The sequence below is a fragment of the Oncorhynchus gorbuscha genome, linkage group LG09 (genome assembly GCF_021184085.1).
Source record: "Oncorhynchus gorbuscha isolate QuinsamMale2020 ecotype Even-year linkage group LG09, OgorEven_v1.0, whole genome shotgun sequence".
NCBI lineage: Eukaryota > Metazoa > Chordata > Actinopteri > Salmoniformes > Salmonidae > Oncorhynchus > Oncorhynchus gorbuscha.
Window position 1 is genome coordinate 67,898,762 of NC_060181.1, and position 25,370 is coordinate 67,924,131.

At 43.2% G+C, this 25,370-nt stretch overlaps 1 protein-coding gene across 1 annotated transcript in view; it reads right to left on the reverse strand.

Annotated features, from left to right (window-relative positions):
- Window positions 1–710: 710 nt before the first annotated feature.
- The window catches only part of LOC124043990 (protein disulfide-isomerase A5-like), a 53,933-nt gene continuing 29,273 nt past the window's right edge, over window positions 711–25,370 (reverse strand). The window contains exons 10-17 of the mRNA XM_046363227.1: window positions 21,982–22,053; window positions 20,378–20,514; window positions 17,789–17,856; window positions 16,470–16,633; window positions 15,779–15,909; window positions 13,365–13,435; window positions 4,579–4,713; window positions 711–4,447 (exon numbers count right to left, since the gene is read on the reverse strand). Of these exons, the coding sequence (XP_046219183.1) occupies window positions 4,376–4,447; window positions 4,579–4,713; window positions 13,365–13,435; window positions 15,779–15,909; window positions 16,470–16,633; window positions 17,789–17,856; window positions 20,378–20,514; window positions 21,982–22,053 (850 nt within the window). The 3' untranslated portion in view covers window positions 711–4,375. The remainder of the gene's footprint in view (window positions 4,448–4,578; window positions 4,714–13,364; window positions 13,436–15,778; window positions 15,910–16,469; window positions 16,634–17,788; window positions 17,857–20,377; window positions 20,515–21,981; window positions 22,054–25,370) is intronic.

Sequence of the window (25,370 nt, forward strand, 5' to 3'; positions counted from 1 at the left end):
TGAGATGCATTGCAGTACTTAATGCAGCTGGTGGCCACACCAGATACTGACCGTTACTTTTGAGCCCCTTTGTTCGGGGACACATTCAATTTGTTAGTCACATGTCTGTGGAACTTGTTCAGTTTGTCAGTTGTTGAATCTGTGAAATTATATATTTTTGTACCTTTATTTAATAAGGCAAGTCAGTTAAGAATAAATTATTTTCAAAGACTGCCTAGGAACAGTGGGTTAACTGCCTGTTCAGGGGCAGAACGACAGATTTGTACCTTGTTAGCTTGGGGATATGAACTTGCAACCTTCTGGTTGCTAGTCCAACGCTCTAATCACTAGGCTACCCTTTCGCCCCAAGTACAAATATTTACATGTTAAGTATGCGGAAAATAAACAGTTGACGGTGACAGGATGTTTTTTTGCCCACCCATGCTCTGGCTGAGTTTGTAAGTAACTAAACAAAAGAGGTCAGCTGCAATTGGTATGTAGGAGCTCACAGGACATAGGTTGAACATACTGGAACAAAGGTTGGACACAAAAATCCCAAGCTCTCCCCGTCTTTGACTCTGATTTTATGCTACATGGTATTCTTCACTCAGTTTATTGGCTCAGTTTCAAATAATCTATAAGTAAACAAATACTTCACTATTGAATTATAATGAAAATTAATAGATTGACAACAATATAAATCGAGAATGAGAAAGGCCATCGAGAACATGTCTTGGAAATGTTTGAGTTTATTTTTTGCAAAGTCCTTATTCAAAAAGGTGCAAAACTGTACATATGGCTGGGCACAGAAAATCAACAAATTGCAACAATGACTTCTTGGCATAGGTGTGACAGTTTACACACAATACGAAGTGCTTTGGGACAACCTTTGTCTTTATGAAGGTTTATGTAAAGTCTTCAACCATTTGCTAGAACTGAGGCCATGTAATGAAGAAAAAATAGTGAAAGGAGACAAAGAAAATGAGCAACAGAAAAATAACGGCACATCAAAACAGCAGTAAAGCAGTATTCCAACACTCTGATGCAGTTCGTTTTGCATGTTGCAGAAATGTAATGGTAACATTAAAATGGAGATATCGTTCTGTCAGTCAGCAGTCATTCCAGACTGACCTAATTTGGAAGTAGCCCATTTAGAATACCAATGTATTAGTTCATTAACCCCCATATGGACCATGTTTTAAAAAAATACTTCCTGCCATGATTCAGCACAGGAAATGTAAACGACCATTTTAATCTATACATTTAATTTTTCATACAAGACAAATGTAAACAGTTATTTTAAATGTGGAGACTCTAGAGCACAAAACCCTCCAACTGCAATGCAAACAAGCTAGTTCCCTTTGTTTTCACTATCCCTGAGAACCTTATTCAATAATGAAAGGACCCAAACTCCTGAATAATACAGGTTCAGCTACAGATAGGCCTTTAAATATTTATAGCGGCCTAAGCAGGGGAGTTGAAAACACAGCATTAAAGTTGCCACGAAGGTAATGGCAATGGCTCCAGTATTGATAATAGTGCCGAGTGTTAAGGGGGTCCGTCGACTTTCTTACTTATCTTTCTTATCTCTGCGCTATTGTGAAATCTGAAGTCATCCAGTTGGATGTGCTGGGACATAAGGGATAACATTTCCCAGACCAGGGCACAGAGACAGTCATACAGAGGCAATCTGCTCGTGGATCATGGAATTTTATCCTACGAGGTGCAGCTTCTGCTGGTTCGGTTCTAACTGATAATGAATTGCCCCCAACTACTGTCCCAGGTCTAAAATCAGTCCCAAGAATGGAAAAAAAATGTTTCTAGAGTATATTCATATTCCCATATGCCTACTGATATTGAGTTGAATGATTCTGACTGCTACCCAGACAAAAGGTGGAAGGGATGGACTGGGACAGTGTCTTGTTCCTGAAAACATTAAGGATGGAGCAAAAAAGTAATGTTCAATAGGAGACGGCACATTAACGTCCATATTTGGTCCATAGCTTTTCTAAAGCCTTTGTTTTTGATGGAATACACTAGAAATGCAGGACTATTGTAAAGCGGTAATACTAGGCATATCACTACAACAGGAGGCTTCTGGAAATCATTGTCTGGAAATGAAATGTACAGTAACAATAATTCAAATTTATTTTTGGCACTTTATGTTCCTGTTAGATTTGATCTACTTGTGTTGCCAAGTCAACCATGGGACATGGCGGGATGGAAGCACCAGGCCTCAAAGCACCACTACAAGAGCTTTTCTATGTTTAAGAGCCTATAATAATTCACAACTATCCTTCTGACTCAGAGATGAGTCATTAACTTCCGTACATATATTTAAGGCCACAGTTAATAGATCATTGTCCTCCTGAAACAACACAAGACTTAACATGACAGGCCGGTCTGTACAAAAATATTGAAACCGTAATATTGGAAGATCATATTCCTCTTCAGGGCAACAAACCGAGGTGGATAGGACAGTAGTGTAGTGATCCTTGCATGTGGCACCTACAGCCAGCTACAACACAACCACAGCTCGCCCACCAAATCACAGATTCTCAGGAGTGGGAAGGGGCAGTCTGGTATTGCATAGATACAGTAAGGCAGTGTTTCCCAAACTCGGTCCTTGGGACCCCAAAGTGTGCACTTAGTTTTCTGCACTAAACTACACAGCTGATTCAAAAGCGCAAAGCCTGATTGGTTGATTTGAATCAGCTGTGTAGTGCTAGGGCAAATAAACAACGTGCACACCTTGGAGTCCCGAGGACTGAGTTTGGGATACCCTGCAGTAAGGTGTAGCTTTCCACAAATGCAGTCACAGTATTTGGGAAAAACATTCCTGCTGATTTCTTTCTGGTTCTGTTTGATTTTATCATTCCATCAAAATATTTTTAAAAAGAAAGTGGCCACTGGCATTACAAACATGTTCGATAAAAAATAGCTGTGTTCTGGGAGAGGCTATATGGACACGCCTGGTGCCCAAAATGTATGACATGTGGTGCAACGAGAGTTGTTGACGAATGGATTCAGTTCAGTCAGTCCAGTCGTACTAGTGAGCCCTCCCCAGCTAACTAGTTTATGCTTGCGTCTAGAAACTTCAACGAGAATTTGAAACTTGTCCCCCGAATTTCAAGACTTGGGAGAGTTCAGAATCACTGTTTTTATCAAAGTAATTTTGTTTTTAAAATCGGGGTAACAATGTAGATAATGCCGTAATTGTACATTCTGTGAACATCACTACAATAAATGAGCAACCGATATCAGAACAAGATGACAGCTATCTAGTTATTTCCCTCCGACTGTAGGACCGAGGTGCTCAGGCATGATTCAGAAATTAGGGAGAGACATTTAAATTAGAGATTGGATTCACTTTTTCAACGCTACTTAACTATATTATCACGTTTCGCATTTATTAACTACAAAAACATGTGTTTTCATTTGACTTCTGGTGCCGCTCTGCACACACAGCTTGTTAGCTGGAACTGAGTGTAATGATCAAGGGCTAGCTCTGGTCCAACGTTAGTTAAGCAAACTAAAGTTCAAAGACTTTCAGAGATCCTTCATAGAAGCCACTCCTCCGTAGGTAAGATGCTGTGGCCTACTTCAGATAATGCATGTCATAACAAAATGCCCAGTGCACTCACCTGCAAACATTGTCGCATGTCACTCTACACTACATCCAAAGCATGTACATAGCTTGCCTGCACCATACTGCTTTATCCATTAGTGAAGTAACTTAATGTTGAGCTAAATGTAAAAAAAAGATAAAACCTCTACTTTTTTGGGGTTCGAAACGGTTCAAACTTTCTTTTGCTGGTCGGAACAGTGGAATAAAATGAAAAAAATATGTCTGTTCAGACCTAAATTATTTTGGTTCCAGTCTCTGCTACCAATATTACAAGTTATTTCTCGTGTAGGCTGCTATCCTACTCAAGTGGGATGGAACAAATTGGCTACATTAGCTGATACAGCTGCCAGTGAAGCAAATGCTGCTCAGTGGGAAGCACCGACAACATCGTTGCACTGGTCATTACGTTAGCTAAATAGGCATGTCATGGTAACCATTATTCCCTCGCCCATCGAATTACACATCACTTTTTGTAAAAAAAAAAAAAAAGAAATAACTAGCGCCATGCTGTTTCCCACATGAACTAGCTGGCTGGGAACGGCTCATCGGGACGACTGACTGAACAGAATCCATGCGACTCCCAGCTGCGCAACATGTCATCAATGTAGGTACCCGGCGTATTCATATAGCATCTCCCCTGAAACTGAGGTTCTCAAGTCTCCGCCCCGTGATTTCACATCAAAACGACGTCACGTGATGTCAGTGCTAAGAGGCCCCTGCCACGGTCACAGTGCAACGACAGGCTCCTCCCCCTCTCCACACCCTGCCTTAAAGCTCCTCTTTCCTCTTGCCCTGGTCCCGCCCCCGCAGGCTGCGCATGAAATCTATAAATCCTGCCTCCTAGGGAGAGGAAGAGAGAAGAGGCCTGTGGTAAATACAGTACATAGTGAAAGATCATCTTCAATGGTAACAAGGATACAGTGCATAAATGAACATTCACTCTTCTAAGACTAAAGATCAGTGTCGCTTACCCCTCGGTCTCCGTTGTATTTCTCTGCAAACTTGCCGTAGTTGTAGTAGTTGAAGGTGGGGTAGCCTTCCACACTCTCCTGCTTGCACAGCTCCTGGTTCTGTCCTTTAGTGCAGTCCACTGCAACATAGGCTATCTGGGGTATGAACCAGGTAGAAGCTTAGCTTCAACATGATATGGTCATATACAGAAAGCAATATGTAACAGCAACCACAACTTCCAAAATGGTCAGGTACATAAGAACCAAATGTGTGCATGAATACTTTGCAGAATACTGGAAAGTTATGCACGACAAGTAGACATTTCAAGTATATGCTTTCAACAAGGCTACTTTGGCACTGAGCTGTTCTGCAGCCACATTGATTCCCTCCACATTCCCAAACTGAGCCTGCCAGGTTCCCAGTTAGATGAACCTCACCTGCTCAGTTGCCCCTATCCCTCTCATTGATTTTGAGCTAGCTGTGCTGTAAGTTTGTAGTGGCTGTTTAAAGCTGGAATCCATAGTGGTGAAACTGCCTTGTCTGTTCAGAACTAAAACAAATAAGTTATGCAGTTGTTATTATCACAGCAGTTATTAAAATATCTGAACATACATTAATATTTGATTACTTGGGAGAGTATTCATTTGAGAAAAAAAAGTAATAAAAAATAAAAAAATGTTTTGTCACACACTCCTGCTTCCTCCCTCCGGCACTCGACATCACCGGTCTACTAACCACTGGTCCTGGCAACCCAAATTAAGCACACCTGGACTTCACCTTGATTGCTCTCCCTTTATTTGGTTCTCAGTAGTATTAGTCATTGTTTTCTCTCACGTTCAGAACACTTCATGTTTGTTCATCTGTATTGGGCCATTATTAAACTCCCCTTCTCAAATAAAATTTTATTTGTCACATGCGCCGAATACAACAGGTGTAGACCTTACCGTGAAATTACTACTTCTGCACCTGCTTCCCGGCATATATGTTCCAGGCTTTATCTAAAATTTTATGAAATGATCTGTGACAAAGATCATTTGAATGTAATGGTCTATCATTAAAACAGTTATGACAGTTTGAGTGCACACTATAGAAAAGATGCACTAGTAGCCTAGACACATTTCACACACATAGCTTGTTATTGTCAGTCAGAGTCACTAGTCAGAGGCTCCATGTGTAACAAGTAAAGTGGGTGAATTCTAATCAATGCACAATGGAATTGAAATGACAGAATTAAGCTTGCTAAATGAGTTTAATTCAGTTTGGGTAGTTTCTCCCTCTCTGGCTGTGTCTAAACTTACATCCCATTCTGATATCAGAATAGGAAAAGACAGGTCTAAAAACGTACTAAAGTCCGGTTGTGGTCGGATTGTGTTCAGATCTGGCTGACCAGCATTGTGCGTGGATTTCTCCTCAGTCTGGACTAGAGCTGTTGCAGTGACGTATTACAGCCACACCGGCAGTCACGACCACAGCCAAATTCCCTGTCACGGTAATCCCAACAAAACTATACAAAAGAAATGCTGGGCAATAAAGGCAAAATATCACTGTTTTTCACATTTTGGACAGTATGACAAAATGTAATATTTTTACATTTGCTTTATGAGTAGTGTGACCCTACGGTGGCAACGCAGACATTAAGTGCTGCATCGACTATACAGTCTAAACGCAAGTGTCTTGTGGTTGAGGAGCAACAACTAATGTACTCCTTAAGCCTGGGTAGGTCTATGTGGAAAATGGTAGGGAGAGAGACTCCTCAAGTAGCAGAGTAAACTGTAAAAATGGAGGTTACACACGGCATATCATTTAAAGCAAACATTCAAATACCATTAAAGGTAAAGTAAAAACCCAAACCAGTTTGTGCATCAATACCAGTAATATAGTCAAATAAGGTATACTGCCCAGCCCTACCTGGTAATCAGTGTTGAATTTGAATAATCTAAATGAGGACAAATTGTGATGGAATTAGAGATCCCGTTCTGAAATGACAGGGCAGCCCTGGACCCAAAATGCATAAATATTGGGTCCAGGACAAATCAGTCCGATCCGAGTGCGGGAAGCAGCAGAAAAGCAATTTTTTGTACTATTTTATCAAACCCAGAGCCATTACAAAAAAGGGAGAGAGAAAAGGGCACAGAGCGAGCAGCTGTAGGCGATTAGAGTAGAGGCCGTGCCTTGTGTGTAAGAATGTGTGAGTAATAAAAGCTTCCGCATGCATGGGAGCATAGGCTTGTCAATAAGGTTAGGGGAAGCTAAGCTCTCCCTACAGTGCATTTAATTACATTTCCAAAATTATAGCCTAATTAGCCTACTCCGGTCTATACAGAAATAAAATAATTCAAAATGGGCTACTACACCAGAACGCATGATTTGGCCACACATGAACATTAGCTTCTTTAAAATAAAAAAAAGCTGTTGACTACAGTTTATGGCCCATAGACTACTTTGAGGGTGAGGAACCATCTAACATTAAGTTGTACAAAACTTAAATTTTCCTTAAAGAAAAAACTACTACTACACTCTTATCAAGCTAGACCACATCCCCATCAGGCTAGACCATAAAGCAATCACTCCTACTTGAAAACAGACAAGAGATGTGTCTTGGCTGTCGCAGCCAGAAAGAAACAGGACAGTCGTAAATACCATCTGATACAGTGCACCCCTTCCCTTCCGCTTGTCTTTTTTGATAGGGAATAGGGTGCCATTTGATTTATGCAGTCCACTACTTTTGGCCAAAAGTGGTGCACTACACAGGGAATAGTGGTGCCATTTGGGACATAGACAGCCTCTCAAAGACAACGCAGCACATTGCACTTGTCACCATTAAGTAATCACCAGCCGTCTCCTGAGGACCAATAAGTTGAACATTAGTTTAGCTGAGGCTGAACTAATTTGACAAGTTGCAATCATTTTGACTTGTAATAGGTAGGACAGTTTTTGCAAAAAGGATGATCAATGTTTCCATTGATCATCCTTGAGAGGTTTCTACAAATTGACTGGAGTCAATCTGTGGTAAAGTCAATTGATTGGACATGATTTGGAAGGAATTGTCCGTAGAGCTCCGAGACAGGATTGTGTCAAGGCACAGAGCTGGGGAAGTGTAACAAACAATGACTGCAGCATTGAAGGTCCCCAAGAACACAGCGGCCTTCATTCTTAAATTGAAGTTTAGAACCACCAAGACTCTTCCTAGAGGTTGCCGCCTGGCCAAGCTGAGCAATTGGGGGAGAAGGGCCATGGTCAGGGAGGTGAACAAGAACCCCATGGTCACTGACAAAGCTCTAGAGATCCTCTGTGGAGATGGGAGAAGCTTCCAGAAGGACAACCATCACTGCAGCACTCCACCCATCAGGCCTTTATGGTATAGTGTCCAGACGGAAGCCAATCCTCAGCAAAAGTCACGACAGCCAACTTAGAGTTTGCCAAAAGGCACCAAAAGACTGACCATGAGAAACAAGATTCTCTGGTTTGATGGAACCAAGATTGAACTCTGCCTGAACGCCAAGCATCACATCTGGAGAAAACCTGGCACCATACCTACGAGAAAGCATCTTGGTGGCAGCATCGTGGTGTAAATATGCTTTTCAGTGGCAGGGAGACGAGTCAGGATAGAGGAAAAGATTAACAAAGCAAAGTACAGAGCCATCCTTGATTAAAACCTGCTCCGGAGTGCTCACAACCTCAGACTGGGGCGAAGGTTCACCTTCCAACAGGACAAGGATCCTAAGCACAAAGCCTAGACGATGCAGGAGTGGCTTCGGGACTAGTGTTTGAATGTCCTCGAGTGGCCCAGCCAGAGCCCAGACTTGAACGAAGAACACTGGAGAGACCTGAAAATAGCTGCGTGACGCTCCCCATCCAACCCGAGACGATCTGCAAAGAATGAGAAACTCCAAATTCACTACTTTATCATCCAAAAATGCATCTCAATTGCGCTGTTTAGCAGCTCACGTCAGCGGGATGGGGGCCTTTTCATTAACCTCTTGCTCCTACCTGACACGCAGGCGTTCCATCTAGACATCTGGAAATGCAAATGCACTACGCTAAATGCTAATAGCATGCGTTAAAACTCAAACGTTCATTAAAATACACATGCAGGGTATCGAATTAAAGCTACACTCGTTGTGAATCCAGGCAACAAGTCAGATTTTTAAAATGCTTTTTGGCGAAAGCATGAGAAGCTATTATCTGATAGCATGTAACACCCAAAAAGACCCGCAGGGGACGTAAACAAAATAATTATCATAGTCGGCGCTACACAACGCACAAATAAAATATAAAACATTCATTACCTTTGACCATCTTCTTTGTTGGCACTCCTAGATGTCCCATAAACATCACTATTTGGTCTTTTTTCGATTAAAATCGGTCCATATATAGCCTAGATAGCGATCTATGAAGACTGATCAACGAAAAAAATTGCGATTTATAACGTAACGTCATTTTTTCAAATTAAAAAAGTTGACGATAAACTTTCACAAAACACTTCGAAATACTTTTGTAATGCAACTTTAGGAATTAGTAAACGTTAATAAGCGATCAAATTGATCACGAGGCGATGTATATTCTATAGCTGTACGTCTGGAAATAATGTCCGGGTAAATCTCAACCAAAATATCCGGTCGGAGACCGGAAGAACTGCGCTGCCTTGTGTCTGTTTGACTAAGAAACAAATCGTAGGCAAATGACAACTGTTGACATCGTGTGGAAGCTGTAGGTATTACAAGCTCGGCCCCATTTAATGTGGTTCACGTTTAACAATTGGTTGAAGTGGCGCATGGATATATTTTCCCATTTTCAGTGATCAGATTTTCCTGCGCTTTTCGATGAAACGCACGTTCTGTTATAGTCACAGCCGTGATTTAACCAGTTTTATAAACGTCTGAGTGTTTTCTATTCACACATACTAATCATATGCATATACTATATTCCTGGCATGAGTAGCAGGGCGCTGAAATGTTGCGCGATTTTAACAGAATGTTCGAAAAAGTAGGGGGTAGGAGTAACAGGTTAAGAGCGATGTCTACCGTGATTCTACAGTGGATATAATGATTCTCAAATTTCACATGCGTGATGTTGACAGCAAGGAACTTTAAGCTCTCAGCTGGTTCCACAACAGCCCCGTCAATGAGAATGGGGGCGTGCTCGGTCCTCCTTTTCCTGTAGTGCACAAACTCCTTTGTCGTGATCACGTTGAGGGAGAGGTTGTCCTTGCACCACATCGTCAGGTTTCTGACCTCCTTATAGGCTCTCTCATCGTTGGTGATCAGGCTTACCACTTGTGTCATTAGAAGACTGCACGACTCCCATCACAAGTTAAGAGTGAACAGGGAGTACAGGAGGGGGACTGGGCACACACCCGAGGACACGTGCATGCTCAGAGTACACGTCATGGTAATCCGTCTGGCCCCGCCTTGCGAATGTTGACCTGTTTAATGGTCTTACATTGGCTGCAGAGAACGTGATCACAGTCATCCGGAATAGCTGATCCTCTCGCACGTTTCAGTGTTACTTGCCTTGAAGTGAGCGAAAAAGTAGTTTAGCTTGTCTGTTAGACTCGTATCACTGGGCAGCTTTCGGCTGTGCTTCCCTTTGTAATCTGTAATGGTTTGCAAACCCTGCCACATCCGACAAGCATCAGAGGCAGTGTAGTACTGGATCTTAAATATTGGTTAAATTCACTAGTAGACTAATACTCCTCCAATCGATGGAGATTCATTGGGCTGCTGACAAGTTGAGGGGGATCAGCCAGGAAAAGATGCAGTGCCTTGCTAAAGGCAATTAATAGCCAACATATGCTGTTTGAGTCTACTTTCCAAGGAAATAGGAGTTTAATTATTGAAATCTGATTCTTGAAAATGCATTACTACCAGGTTAAAATGACTTTAGGTTTCTTTGTTTCTTCTAGGCTATTGAACATGGGAATGTTTATTTAATACTACATATATTAGTAGGCTTTTAGATTAGTACATTCATCAAGTAATCCACCCAAACCTGGCTACAAGAAAGGCAACAAAAGGAGCGCATGCTTCCTGTGGTTTGTTTAAAAAATAAAAAAAATAAAAACACAACTCAGATTGTTTGACAAAGATATAGTATAGGCGGTTTTTAAACCAGCTTAAACAGCCAGCAGTGATGCACCAGCCAACAGTCAAAAGAGTGGCCCACGAAGGAGAATGCTTCTGTAGCATTTACTGTAAAATACACCGCTTTGCAGCAGTGCTGTGATGGGATAAGGTGCATGAGGAGTAGCTGGAGAGGTTAAGAGAAGGTAACCCTGTGTATGTTGCATTGGAGCACCTGCTTCCTCACCCAACCAGCCATCCCTCCCTGGATAGACAGCCTCAAATGCTTAGTGGCAGTAATGATTACTACACCACACCCCGCCTGCAGACAGTCTGTTCTAAGTGTTTACTCCAAGTTGACACAAGAGATCCTGCAGCCAAGCAGCGTTATACACCCGCTCTGCTCTGGGCTCGTTATTGAGAGTCTTCGTGATGAAGTGCACAGAGAGTGACTTGTTTCAGCCCCACCCCGTGACTGGGATCTAGGCAATAAACACAGAGCTAGTAGATGGCGATTCATGTGCATCTAGAATAAAGACAAATTCTTGGACAAGGCGTGCTTTAATGCCACACGTATCCACAGCAGAGAGATTCACATTCTGGGCTGAGGGTTCCAGATCTCATTCTGAACAACTAATATTTGCTTGATAACAATATGAACACCAAAGTCCAGAATAAAGAGTTACCTTACAATCAGTGATTTAGTAAACCTCTGTTTAGAGATTCATTTCCACAATGTGAATAATGAAAGATACGCAAGCCAAATACCAAAAGAGCTTAGTCAAATACCAAAAGAGCTTAGTCAGATTGAGTGACGCAACCATTATGCTTCATTTAACACTAAATTCTTATGGCTGGGGGCAGTATTGAGTTGCTTGGATGAATAAGGTGCCCAGAGTAAACTGTTTGCTACTCAGTCCCAGTTGCTAATATATGCATATTAGTATATTTGGATAGAAAACACTGAAGTTTCTAAAACTGTTTGAATGATATCTGAGTATAACAGAACTCATATGGCAGGCAAAAACTTGAAAAAAAACTAACCAGGAAGTGGGAAATCTGAGGTTGGTCAATTTTCAACTCAGCCCCTTTTGAAGATAGGAAGTGCAACATGACCAACATCCCACTAAGGCTTCAACTAGATGTCAGTCTTCAGAACCTTGTTTGAGGCTTCTACTGTAAAGGAGGGGGGCTCATAAGGGCCCTTTGAGTCAGTGGTCCGGTTGGAACATTATTGAAGACGTTAAAAACATCCTGAAGATTGATTCTATACATCGTTTGACTTGTTTCTACAAACTAACCTAATTCTGACATTGTCTGCTCCTAGTGAAAGTGCTTCGTGAGTTTTGGTTAACAAACACGCTAACAAAAGAAGCTATTTGGACATTATCGAAACATTTGTGGAACTGGGATTCCTGGGAGTGCGTTCTGATGATCATCAAAGTCAATATTAAAGTCATTTCTGACTTCTTTTGACTGCACAATATGGCGGATATTTTTGAGTTTGCTTGGTCTGAGCGCCGTACTCAGATTATTGCATGGTTTGTTTTTTCCTGTAAAGCTTTTTTGAAATCTGACACAGCGGTTGCATTAACCTCTCTAGGGTATGTGGGACGCTAGCGTCCCATCTGGCCAAAATCCGGTGAGAATGCAGAGCGCCAAATTCAAATACAGAAATTCTCAATATAAAAATTCAGAAAACACAACATATTTTACATAGGTTTAAAGATTAACTTCTTGTTAATCCAAACAGTGTCAGATTTATAAAATGCTTTTTGGCGAAACCATACCCCAGAGAGGTTAAGGAGAAGTGTATCTAAGGTTCCATGCAAAACACCTGTATTTTCATTAACATTTATTATGAGTATTTCTGTAAATTGATGCGGCTCTCCGCAAAATGACCAGATGTTTTTGGAACTACTGAACATAAATGCACCAATGTATACTGAGATTTGATATAAATATGAACTTTATCGAACAAAACACACATGTATTGTGTAACATGAAGTCCTATGAGTGTCATCTGATGAAGATCAAAGGATAGTGATTAATTTTCTATTTCTGATTTTTGTGACTACTCTTTGGCTGGAAAAATGGCTGTGTTTTTCTGTGACTTGGCTCTGAACTAACAATCGTTTGTGGTGCTTTCGCTGTAAAGCCCATTTGAAATTGGACACTGGTGGGATGAACAAGAAGTGGATATTTAAAATGGTGTGCAATACTCGTATGTTTGAGGAATTTTAATTATGGGATTTCTGTTTTGAATTTGTAGTCCTGCACCGTCACTGGCTGTTGTCATATCGATCCCATTAACACTTCTTGGGGCTGAGATCGCGTTAACTTCCGTTTTTGTGGTCAGTTAGTGTTATGATCATTAATGCTTACTGTGAGTACAGCAAAGCACCCTGCCCTGTTGTTCAGAGAGTTCACGTTACAGTGCGTGTGCACAGAGGTGAGTCAGAGGGTCTTGCTAACAACTGGAAACAGTGACTGAGTTGACTGAGTCAGTGAATCAGAACGTATTAGACTTAGAGGAGGGAGGCTGTCAGATGGATTGAGAGGATGGAGTCAGAGGTTAACTGAAGCTGGAGGTAGAGAGAGTACAGTATCTGACTCAAGTTCAAGCCAGAGTGCATCTAAAAGTAGTAATGCTTATGAAGGTCAACGGTACATTGAGACAGAAGAGCGGAATAAAGCAAAAATAGACAATGTGTACATTTCAGGAGGGTTGGAGGGAGGCTCACCTTGCGGTCCTCTTTAAAGAGATCTGCTGCTGTGGTGAAGTGAGGGACAGCGTTCTTACAGTGGGGACACCCTGTTAGGGAGCAGAGAGACACACTCAAGGTTATTACAGAATAGACTGACCCTTGGCTCACCCCAACTACCTACCATTAATACCACAAAGACAACAGGATTTATTGTAATTCAAACACACAAAACCTGAGAGTGATCATTATGCTCCCTCACATACTCAACACCCCCCCCCCACACTCTCCCGGGCCAGCCTGTCCCTTTTAGAATTACCCCACATTAGTGATGGCTCACTTGTATTTTATAGGGAGTTATAAGTCCCTTTATTGGAGTCATAAATGAAACCTCACTGCCGCTTTCCTTGGGCCATCCATATCTGTCCCAGCCACCTGGCTCCCTGAACCCCACCACACAAAAGGTATGAATGTGTGCGCCACCCATCCTCTCGTCACTGTACAGACCGGGACATGCACATTTACAGCCCTCCTGTGTGATACACCAGTCTGTTTGACATGCTGCCCACGTGTCTAACAGACTGACGTCACAGTTCACCACAGTGATATGAAGGTTAGCAAAAAGGTGACGCAAGCATTAACTCACTAAAAAAAGGTTTGTTGAATGACATTTTCTGAAAGATACAAATACATTCAGGTTTCTGTAAACAAAGCCTGGATTGTGCAACACTCTCCACTACCTCATTTATGGACCATGACTGAAAATACATAATGGTGCAAAAAAATACTGTTACAACCAATTTCCCCACTTCATATTATTGTTGTTATGATGATTACCAGCATCAGAGCTAAGGATGGGTCCTGCCTCATTGACCACAATGCCCTGGCTATGTCCCAAATGGCACCCTGTCTCCTATACAACACTGCTTTTGGCTCATAGGGCCCTAGTCAAAAGTAGTGCACTATAAGGGAGCTATTTGGGAAAGACCACTAAAGAATGCTGGATATGGCAGATAATGACTGCCCCCTTGACTTTCAACAAGGGGATGCACATCCACGAGAGACGCTTTACCTGCTTAGGGTCAACTACTGTAAGAACTCTTTTTAAAGTGATTACTGATACCACTTTTGCTGCCACTGAGTAAGAAGATTACCAAGTAAGTGAATACTTCTGGATAGTTTGCTTTTCTGCTGAAAATGGACCAAAAAAAGACATTAAATGAGAACCCTCTCCTTTTCACCATGAGAAGGCCTTCAGTCATTTCAGTCCCTTTCACATCAGTAATAATAGATATTCAACAATAGAACCACAGGGAGCTGCAGCAAGCCTTATGCTCTGATTTTCCCATTCTATGTTGAAGAATGTGAAATATGTTGGATCTTCTTATGTAATTGGTGTAAGAGCTATAGTAGTAAAAACGATGTGCTGTGTCTCTCCAATACATGCAGGGTATAATATACCAGTTTGTCCGATCCCATCTTGATTCTACACTTCACATAAACTGACAATTCCCAACAAGTCCAATTGAAATATACAGTAGCTTTCTGGTGTAAGCACACCATTACGTGTTAATGCTTTCTTATTTACAAATCATTTCCAGTATTTAGCCTAAAAAGGTATGATACAAATTGCGACAAAAATAACTAGCAGGAAATTCCTGGGGATAGGAGTAGGTAGCGTTGCTCTGATACATGTTGAGGTAGCAGTTTAGTTCAGAAGATCTGACGAAGAAGAAGCTGCAATTAACAGACGCCCTCCTTTAGCTAACAATTTGCATATTGTCTGAAGGCATTAGATTAGACAGTCTTCATGTGTAAGTCAGTAGTTTGATCTCTCAAAGCCCCTAATAGGCAATTGTTACAATGAGGATTAGGAGAAGAGGGACAAAAACAGAGAGCAGGTTGTTATTGCTGTGTTCTGCTGGGTCTCCACTCTTCAAACTCTTTGTGGAGGAAAAACCAAAGGCGTTGTTTTGTTTCATGTTAACTAAGAGGAAGATGGGCGGTGCAGTGATGTGGTCTTTTAAGTCTCTTATCAGACAGGGACTGCAGAGCTTCTTTATTGTCAGCCTGCACAGCCCAGGAACCTGTCTTGAATTACTTGGGAAGGAAGGGTGTGCGAGTCCGCTGAAAGGATATGAGATGCTGTATTGGCCTGTCAATGCCCCCCCCCCCCCAATGGTACTATAAGTCTATACTGAGCATTGTGTAATGATTGTATTGGTGGTGTAAAACCTTAAACCCTTTTGTTCCTTGCGGCGCATAGATAAATATATTTTTTTTTTAAAGTGCAAAAACTTCAATCAAATGTTGTTATATCGGACACTAACAAGCGGTACAGTGTCATCGTCACTAGTAGGGTGCTAATGTAGCAGAGACGATTTGGAATCACTGTCTCGTGATGAGGTAGCCCTGCCTGAGACTAGTTATTCCAAACGTCACATTAGACTTACATGGTGCGTAGAACATGACGAGGGCATGCTTCTTCTTCTTCAAAACTTCCCTGAAGTCCTCCATTCCAAGATGGCTGACACCAGACGGCTTGTCTTCCCAGGACTGCTCTGGGGGAGGGGGCGCCTGGGGGCTAGGGTCACAAACAATGGAAAAATTGTGGATCAGTTTGAAAAGAAAAGACATTCAGCAACTTTTGATCTCACTAGCTTAATAGAAGAAAAAAAAGGATCTCATTGTTAAAAAAATTGAGGGTTCCAACAATACAAAACATGAGCATGACATCACTGCATCTAGCAGTATAGTAAAGCAGCCTACTGTTATTCATTTGCACCATCTAACATCCTCGTGATCTCGCAAGACTTCATAGTCCACTGGAGATAACAGGCATCATATATCTAGCCAGTTAAGCTCAGCAGAGAATGTGATGTGTCAGCCCGAATCCTAACATACTACATCAAGTCAATGAAGGGGTGAGACACACCAACACGTCACCCCAGAAATTGAGAACTGCCTCAGTTTAAGCCCATTTTACATAAACGAATCTGGAACTGGTGTGTTGACCTGGTCCTAGATCACTTTGTGCTGAGAATATTACTAGGAATTGGCAAAATAGCACAAACAGATCTGGACCAGGCTTATGTTGACCCTGGGTTATGGAAGGACAAAGTACTATAGAAGAACATGGCTCACTTCTGTAGATATTCAATGATCTTGTCCTTGCTCCTAAGGTGGGGTAGAGTGAACTTATCCTCTCCCTTCTCAAAGTACTTGACGGTGGGGAAGCCGGAGATCTTGAAGCGGTCTCCCACCGCCTTGTGAATGGTGGTGTCCACGGCTGCCAGAACCCCAGGGCTCTGGAGCAACAAAAGGGCAGGAGTCAGATCAGGATACACCATCACATAGTAGATTAGCTAGTTCAGACTGGATCACAGCACTTAAAGGTCAACTCAGCCCAGTGAGAAGAGGAAAATCACAGAAAAGTAAGCACATGCAGTTCACACTACAAATAACTCAGACGAGATTAAAATAAGTTCAAAATACTTTTTGGATCATCATTGTAGAGGCAAGAAAAGCCCAAAAACTGTTACTCTGATACAAATTCCCCCAAAACTGGTTGACCCTTCTAGAGTGAGGTAATTCAACAGAGGCTGAATATAAACCCTGAAAAGTACACCTCATCATTTCTAGAAATATATACACTGACCGAGTAAACCAGAACATTTGGAACACCTTCCTAATATAAAGTTGCACACCCCCCCCTTTGCCATGAGAACAGTCACTTCATTGGGGCATGGCCTCCACAAGGTGTCGAAAGCATTCCACAGGGATGCTGGCCCATGGGGAACCCAATGCTCCCCACAGTTGTGTCAAGTTGGCTGGATGTCCATTGGGTGGTGGACCATTGCTGATACAAAATCCAGCAGTGTTGCAGAGGAGCGGAACAGAGCAGATCGGGGATGGAAGAGATAATTGTTCCAATCCCCATGCGTTCTCTGCTGATTTGTATTGGCCTGACCCTGGCTCTGGGCTGGGGAGTGTAGAGGGCAGACACACCCAGCTAATCAGAAACACATAAGGAGCTCTGACAGCCAGGCACTTGTGTCAGACTGACTGCACCAGCCAAGTAGAAGGGTTTAACTCTGTTCTGGTGTTCACTTCAGGCAATATCTCACAGCTGGGGTTTGGAATAAATTGGTGTTGAAAGGCTTCAACAGAAGTATGCACATACATATAAATACACACATCAAACACTGTTTTTAGAGCGTTGGGCCAGAAACTGGAAGGTTGCTGGATCGAATCCCCAAGCTGACAAGGTAAACATGTGTTCTGCCCCTGAGCAAGGCAGCTAACCCAGTGTTCCCCGGGCGCCGAAGACGTGGATGTCAATTAAGGCAGCCCCCCGCAGCCCTCTGATTCAGAGGGTTGAGGGTTAAATATGGAAGAAACATTTCAGTTGGACAACTGACTAGGTATCCCTCTTTCCCTGTTACATACACCATCATACTTACATTTGTGTCTTTGAGGTATTCAGCGGCTTCCTCATACTCTGGCTTCATCTTTTTACAATGGCCACACCCTGCGGTTCAAAACACAAAACAGACATGACTAGCTGAGCGAGGATGACTTAATGCTAGGGATTCTCACCATACATGCCCATAATCACATTATAAAGAGCCTCTTAATTGAATTAATCAAGCCATTCACAACACTGTTCTCAGTAGGGCCTCATCCATGTACATTCAATTCAACTTCAGGGAATTCTCCCCCCCCCCACCTGTTTTCAACTTACCATTGGCAGTTTTACTATATAAAAATGTATAATACCCAATGTTGCCCAACTTGTGCTTTGTTTACTTAACAAGTCAGAGACCAACACACTGAACTAATGAGCAACGTTCTCACCTCGTAATCAAGTGGGTTATTTCCCTAGAAGGGACAGTAAATTGTAAGACAGTGAGTTAACTCCCTGAAGTATAAGCCTGAAGGATATAGTCATGTCTGTCCACTAACTATAGGCATGACTCCATCCATACGCCGGGGTGTAGCTGTAGGAAGTGAAAGGTTCTGTCCTCATCACCTCTAGCCAGTGTAACGGGAGAAAACAGTGGAACTGAGACCAGTGACGTGAGAGGATAATAGGACTAATGTTCCCCACAGTGCGAGAACGGCGTGGACTGTTTGCAAGCTCGTCAACACAGCTGAAACATTGAATTCCAGCATCATGAATAAATGCAGCGCTTTAAAAAAAAATAATTCAAAGATGAGCTCGGCATCTTATTTTTAGAACTGAAAAAAAAAAGTTCAGATTCTTAACTCAATATTTGTAACCAGCATCCAGTAGAGGTTTTTGTAAGGCCTATATTGCCTAAGCTCTCTGGAGAGCAGAATGCATGCTGTGTTTGTTTTCTAATAGCATTGCTGTGCATGGCTGGATGCATCTGCTAGATCTTAAGTTGGCACATTGCCATATTCAAAACAGCCAGGAACAGTCCTCAATCAGTAACATCTGAACTCCACATTACACACGGTTACATGCAAAATAGTTATTTGCGTTTTATTTGAATCTTTTGTAGAATTGTCAGACAGGATTTGTGGAGGAAAGCACTGCCTCTGACCTTAAAAGAAAAGTTGTTTAAAAACAGGAGACAGAATAATAGTGCTTTATTGCTTCATCTTCTGCATCACCTCACCTCTGCTGGTTTCATCACCTTCATTTAGTGTCTGGGGAAGGAGGGGGGTTTTGGGGGAGGAGGGGTAAGCTACATGAAATGTTGATTCACAGCAGGGGAGTGTGCATTTCCTTTGAGTGTTGAAGAGAACGACTTCTTGGGTATTAAAATAAGGCTGCTCTGCTGAGTATGGCTCAGTGTGTGGCTGGCCATGTTTCCTCCGATCACTGGTCTGAATAGACTAGAGGATGATGGGTAATTTGGCCAGATCCTGTTTTTAATCTTGGTGTGGACAGGTCTGAGACACACGCCACATATATACACGCGCACACACACACACACACACACACAGCATCAGTCATGCTTGAGGATCCACCCGGCCATTCAGATAAACCAGTCATTTGGTCTCTATACATCCTGCGTCGGCAGATGCACACAGACAAGGGAAGCAACCCAGTGTGCAGGGAGCAGCTCACACAGGATGGGATCAAACGGTCTCCGTAAGAGCTGGACAAACGCTGTTGCTCTTGACCATGAGGCCATTAATCTCACTATGACAGCTTGACCATTACACTGCTTCCAGGCAAGTGTGTGTTATTTCGTGTGTATGCATTTGGTCTTGCTAGGAGGGGCTCCTGCCTGATGTGCTTATATCAGTTGGTTGCTCTTGGCTTGGACATAGTGAGTGGCCACAGCAGTTCCCAGTGGAGTGTGACAGCCAGGATGTCCATTGTGAGAGGCAGGGCACCATGGGGCGAGGGTGGGTCGGTCTAGTGGCCTTTGTGTTATAACAAGGAGCCATATAAAAAAATAAAAAAGGGGACTTTTATCCCCAGTGAGCCATGGTCCTTTATATACACACCACGGGTGGGAACCAGGTTGACAGACAAAGTAAAGAGGGCCTAAGTGAGGACCAGCCAGGAGGTCGTCAGCAGACAAGAGGGAAATATTTGAAAGTGCTGAAAAACCTTTGATTTTGAACTAGTTGAACTCGAGTCAAACAAGACATATAGATTGTTTTCAAAACCTTAAATAGTGCATTATCTAGGCAGGGAGAGCATCTTCATGCAGATTTGGAGTGTAACAATGCACAATTCAGTTGTGCAACTATTGCATTCTAAAATGTACATGTACATTATTTGCATATATTTGAAGTTAGTGACCCATGACAATCACTGCTTTTCAACTGTCAAAACACCCCCCCCTGACGTTTACTTGCTTCTCTACTCACAGATCAGATGAGTTGTGTGAGAATGTTTCGCAATGGAAATCTAAACAGCTGAAGATTAACTGGCACTTTTACAAAGTGTTTGCTATTGTTACAATCTGTTGCATAAGCTCTAGCAATGACACGATGAAACTTAAAGCGTATGATGTCATAATAACTTGTTACTTTGAGTGTGTGTGTGTGTGTGTGTGTCTACTCACATGGAGCGTAGAACATGATCAGGACAGATGGGTGTTCAGCCAGGAACCCATCGAAGGAGTCGTCAGTCAGGTGAAAGACAGGGGAGTCAGTCTCCGACCACTGGACCTCTGGGACCTTCGGCTGGGGGGGCTGGGGACTGGGAGGGAGAAAATGATTTAAAGAACTGAGAAGTGAGCTAAAACATGGTTATGAATAGAGGCAGGCCCAGCTGCACTGTAGCTCCTACTCCACCTCGCGGCATGTCAGAAACATCTGGTCTGTAGTGGTTACACCCATATGACAGAGCCCTCCCTAGCACAGCCAAGACCTTGTGGAGGCACACAGACACCACTTCTTACAGTCTTACTCCAACTAGCCACGAGTCCAGGAGAAGACATACGAGTGTTAATAACAACCGTCTACAGCACGTGCAAATGAGTCTAGGAGGTTGAATCTGTTTTCATGTGCAAATGGAATGCAGCTACAGATTGACAGCTCCTGGACAGTGTGCTCCAGAGTACTGCATGTCATCGCCAATATATTCAAGTGCACAGCAGGTGCATACTTATTCCCAGTACTCATTCAGCCAGATGTCCAGCTCGTTTCTAGGCAACATCAGGTGCACTTCCTTATTACTTAGCCTACTGATGCCTGCTGCAGTACCACTTTGTGTGTGTGTGGTGTTCGTGCACGCTTTCATAACGACAGACAGCCCATAATGTCACCATGGAGGAATCTAAGCGCCAAGCTCTGCAGTGTTTTTTTCCTCTGCCCATTCAAGTTCAGCCCATCTTGCAGAGGTGATGTGAGGCCATCCACAGAGGCAAGTAATGTTCACTAAGGATATTGGATCATTAACTATTAGTACTACAGCCCTCCTAGCAGGTCATACTGGACCCTAGAGGAAGACTGAGTCAAGATAATTTCGACAGTGTGTACGAACAGGTGTGTGTATGGATATATACCGTGGGATCGTTTCTGAAGTGGTTAGTGTACGCCAAGGAGAGGAAAGCTGTCATGCCTTGAAGCATCTGCCTGCGAGAACCACTGGAGACTCAGTTTCTGCAGTCTTTGTTCCCTGCAATAGCTATGAAATCTGCTCTGTGCCCTTTCAATAGACTAGAGCACGGTGAACAGTTGAGTGTGAGAGCCAACAGGGATCAGAGTGAGTGGGGACATTTAATGTATCTTTATTCAACTACGCAAGTCAGTTAAGAACAAATTCTTATTTTCAATGACAGCCTAGGAACAGTGGGTTAAGTGCCTTGTCCGGGCAGCAGAACGACAGCTCGGGGATTCGATCTTTCAACCTTCCAGTTACTAGTCCAACGAGCTAACCACTAGGCTACCTGCCACCCCACAAAGGGGTGAGACCACAGGGTAGGTTGATACTCTGTACAGGCGTAATATGCCACTTACAAGATACTTGTACCCAAAGAGTTACAGTACGGCAAGTATACATACTCATTTCATTGGCCTAGGGGTTGCTAACACCACGCTACTACCAACTGAGCCACAGAAACATGCCAGAGTTTTCCCAGCTCCCTAACTCGTGGTCACTAAATCCTCCTGACCCTATTTTATGAGGGGAAAGTGATGAAGGAAAGGAAACAGTTAAACTCACTTCTTCATCCAGTCAGTGATGTCCTTGGCTGTGCCCCCATAGTTTTCATAGTGGTGCCGGAACTTCCCCTTCCTAAAAAGACAGGAGAGAGCGAGGGAATATAAAACATCTGCTGGCATGAGTACAGTATCACCCAGAATAATTACTATATTTAGGAAACCCACTAATCCATGTCACGCGTGTTGCACAACATGCTGAGTTCAGCTTCTAGAAGTTCTAAGAACGATGGAAAAACTACAATGTAACCTACTGACTTCACTGAAAGAGTTGACCTCTAGGAAAGTGCATTTTATGTCCAGACGACATGTTTCTTCAGTGAGATACATCAGAGAGATCGGGGTCACTTGTGGAAAGTCAAAAGTAAATGCTTTGTGACAAGTTAAGTTGCACATGAATTGTTTTACCCCTTCCTTAAATGTACCACTAGTTAAAAGAGTAGAACTACATGTCCATTGTCCCCTCACCGTGCATTATAAAGAAGCTAAAAACAGTAGCTAAAATTACAATTGTGTGGATATGTGAGTCTTCCCACACGGAAACGGATCCTCATGCAACAGCTTCTTTTTCTTTTCCGATCTCCTGAGACAAATGAATCAGTGGCGGTGGGTAGAGAGCGAGGAGCACTAGCTGCTGCAGCTGAACTGAATGCCTGCAGATCATGCTCATCTGTAACTCATCTGTAGGGAACCGTGAACATTGGGCCAATGCATTGTAAAATTCAAAACAGCTGCCGTACATTATTAGTGCCACGCACACATAGTTTAAGAGGCACAGAGAGAGAGAGCTTGGACACTTACCTTTGTTTCAGTTTAGCAAAACTGTTGGAACTGTGCCCTTGCTCTCCTTAGATACCTTTTCTTTCCAGTACAGAGTGGGTGTATTTGAAAAGGAGCTTGAACAGCAAGACAATTCCAGAAGCAGCAATGATTGGTTCCTGGGCTGATGCGCTCATGTTTATCAGTGAGAGAAAGTCATTACTGTAACCAATGGTATTGTATGGTCATTAGCCCCACCTCCCCCCTGGGCAATAATCAATAATTAAAGGGCTGAGAGAGACGATACAGTACTTAACAGAGAGGACAATGCTACTAAGTGTTGAGGCTGGGCTGGAGGTAGAGGCTGGCCTGAGATGAGAGCCTAACGCTGAGTTGGAGAGGATTAGGGCTGGAGGCGTTTGAGAGAAACACCGTTTACAAGAGACCTTTTGAGTTGACAGAGGTGATCTAGGGTCAGACTGTCTGAGCGCACTTTGAGTCTGTCGTGACATTTATTTCTAGGACCCCCTGATGTGTGACGTCTGAGACTTGGGGATGTTGATGCAATGGAGAGAGAAAGCACACCTCCAGATGCCCAGATATCTTTGAACCAACAGCCAAGGAACCCACTAGACACCAGGCCTATGTCCTCCCCAGCCAGCCACAGCCCCCCATTGTGAGCCTGCTTCAAACAGAATATGTTAAGACCCAACCAACACCGCAAAGAAACTTTTAAGTGATAAACAGATTCAGAACATCTGGAGCAACACTTGCCTCCTGTAAGGAAGGAAGGGGGGAGTGAGGTCTGCCAGTGCCTACAGACAGACCCACCACCTCTACCTTCTCTCCATCCTACCTACATTCCCCGCTGCTAGAACCCTCTGAAGCTCCCCCCCTCTCCTCCCTGCTGCGAGAATTTCTGAAGCCCTTACTCCGGAATAGGCAACTAGATTCAGCCATGGGACGATTGTCAGAGCAAATGGTTGGACCAGAACAATTATATTCATAATCCGTACAATGCAAATTGACCACAACTAGGCTCGCCTGTTAATGGAACACAACTTGCAGGCTTGTTTTCGAGTTGCTGTGCGTTTTGTTGACAACCTATTTTGCTACCTGACAACTTTACGGTTTTCACTTTTTAATTACCGTTCATATATTTATTTATTTTTTCCTCAACTTTTTCACTCCGGACGCTTTATCTGGACACGATTCGTCAGGACCTCCAACAGCCGAAGCTAAGTAGTAACATTAACATGATGCCTTCTAATTGTAGTCGCTGTACTCGCCTTATGGCGAGGATAGCTGTGCTACAAGCCCAGCTTCAGACGCAATCGTTAGGCAAGGGTAATTTCAGTGTAGGAAAGGATGAAACCGCGTCTGTGCCACCAGTAAGTACAGATAGTAGTATAAATCCCCTGGCACAGTCCCCGCAGCCGGACAACTTTCTCACGGTTTCTGGAAGGAAATGCTGTAGGAAAGCTCAACCGGTGTATCTCATTCAGCCGACAGAAACTTTCAACCGGTTTTCCCCATTAAGCAGCGGGTCGGAGTCAGAGGCCGAGTCTTCTCTGGTCTCTACTCCTCCCGTTACGGGGTCTGAGACGCCGAAGCTTCCCACCATTAGCTCTGAAAAATTGAAAACTCTAGTCATTGGCGACTCCATTACCCGTAGTAGTAGACTTAAAACTAATCATCCAGCGATCATACACTGTTTACCAGGGGGCAGGGCTACCGACGTTAAGGCTAATCTGAAGATGGTGCTGGCTAAAGGCAAAACTGGCGAGTGTAGAGAGTATAGAGATATTGTTATCCACGTCGGCACCAACGATGTTAGGATGAAAATGTCAGAGATCACCAAGCGCAACATATCTTTCTAGCTGATATGCACGCAGAAGCTGTGTCGGCATAGAATAATTGTCTCTGGCCCCCTCCCAGTTAGGGGGAGTGATGAGCTCTACAGCAGAGTCTCACAACTCAATCGCTGGTTGAAAACTGGTGTTTTCTGCCCCTCCCAAAAGATAGAATTTGTAGATAATTGGCCCTCTTTCTGGGACTCAACCACAAACAGGACCAAGCCTGGCCTGCTGAGGAGTGACGGACTCCATCCTAGCTGGAGGGGTGCTCTCATCTTATCTACCAACATAGACAGGGCTCTAACTCCTCTAGCTCCACAATGAAATAGGGTGCAGGCCAGGCAGCAGGCTGTTAGCCAGCATAGTAGAGTCTGCCACTAGCACAGTCAGTGTAGTCAGCTCAGCTATCACCATTGAGACCGTGTCTGTGCCTCGACCTAGGTTGGGCAAAACTAAACATGGCGGTGTTCGCCTTAGCAATCTCACTAGGATAAAGACCACCTCCATTCCAGTCATTACTGAAAGAGATCATGATACCTCACATCTCAAAATAGGGCTACTTAATGTTAGATCCCTTACTTCAAAGGCAATTACAGTCAATGAACTAATCACTGATTATAATCTTGATGTGATTGGCCTGACTGAAACATGGCTTAAGCCTGATGAATTTACTGTTTTAAATGAGGCCTCACCTCCTGGCTACACTAGTGACCATATCCCCCGTGCATCCCGAAAAGGCGGAGGTGTTGCTAACATTTACGATAGCAAATTTCAATTT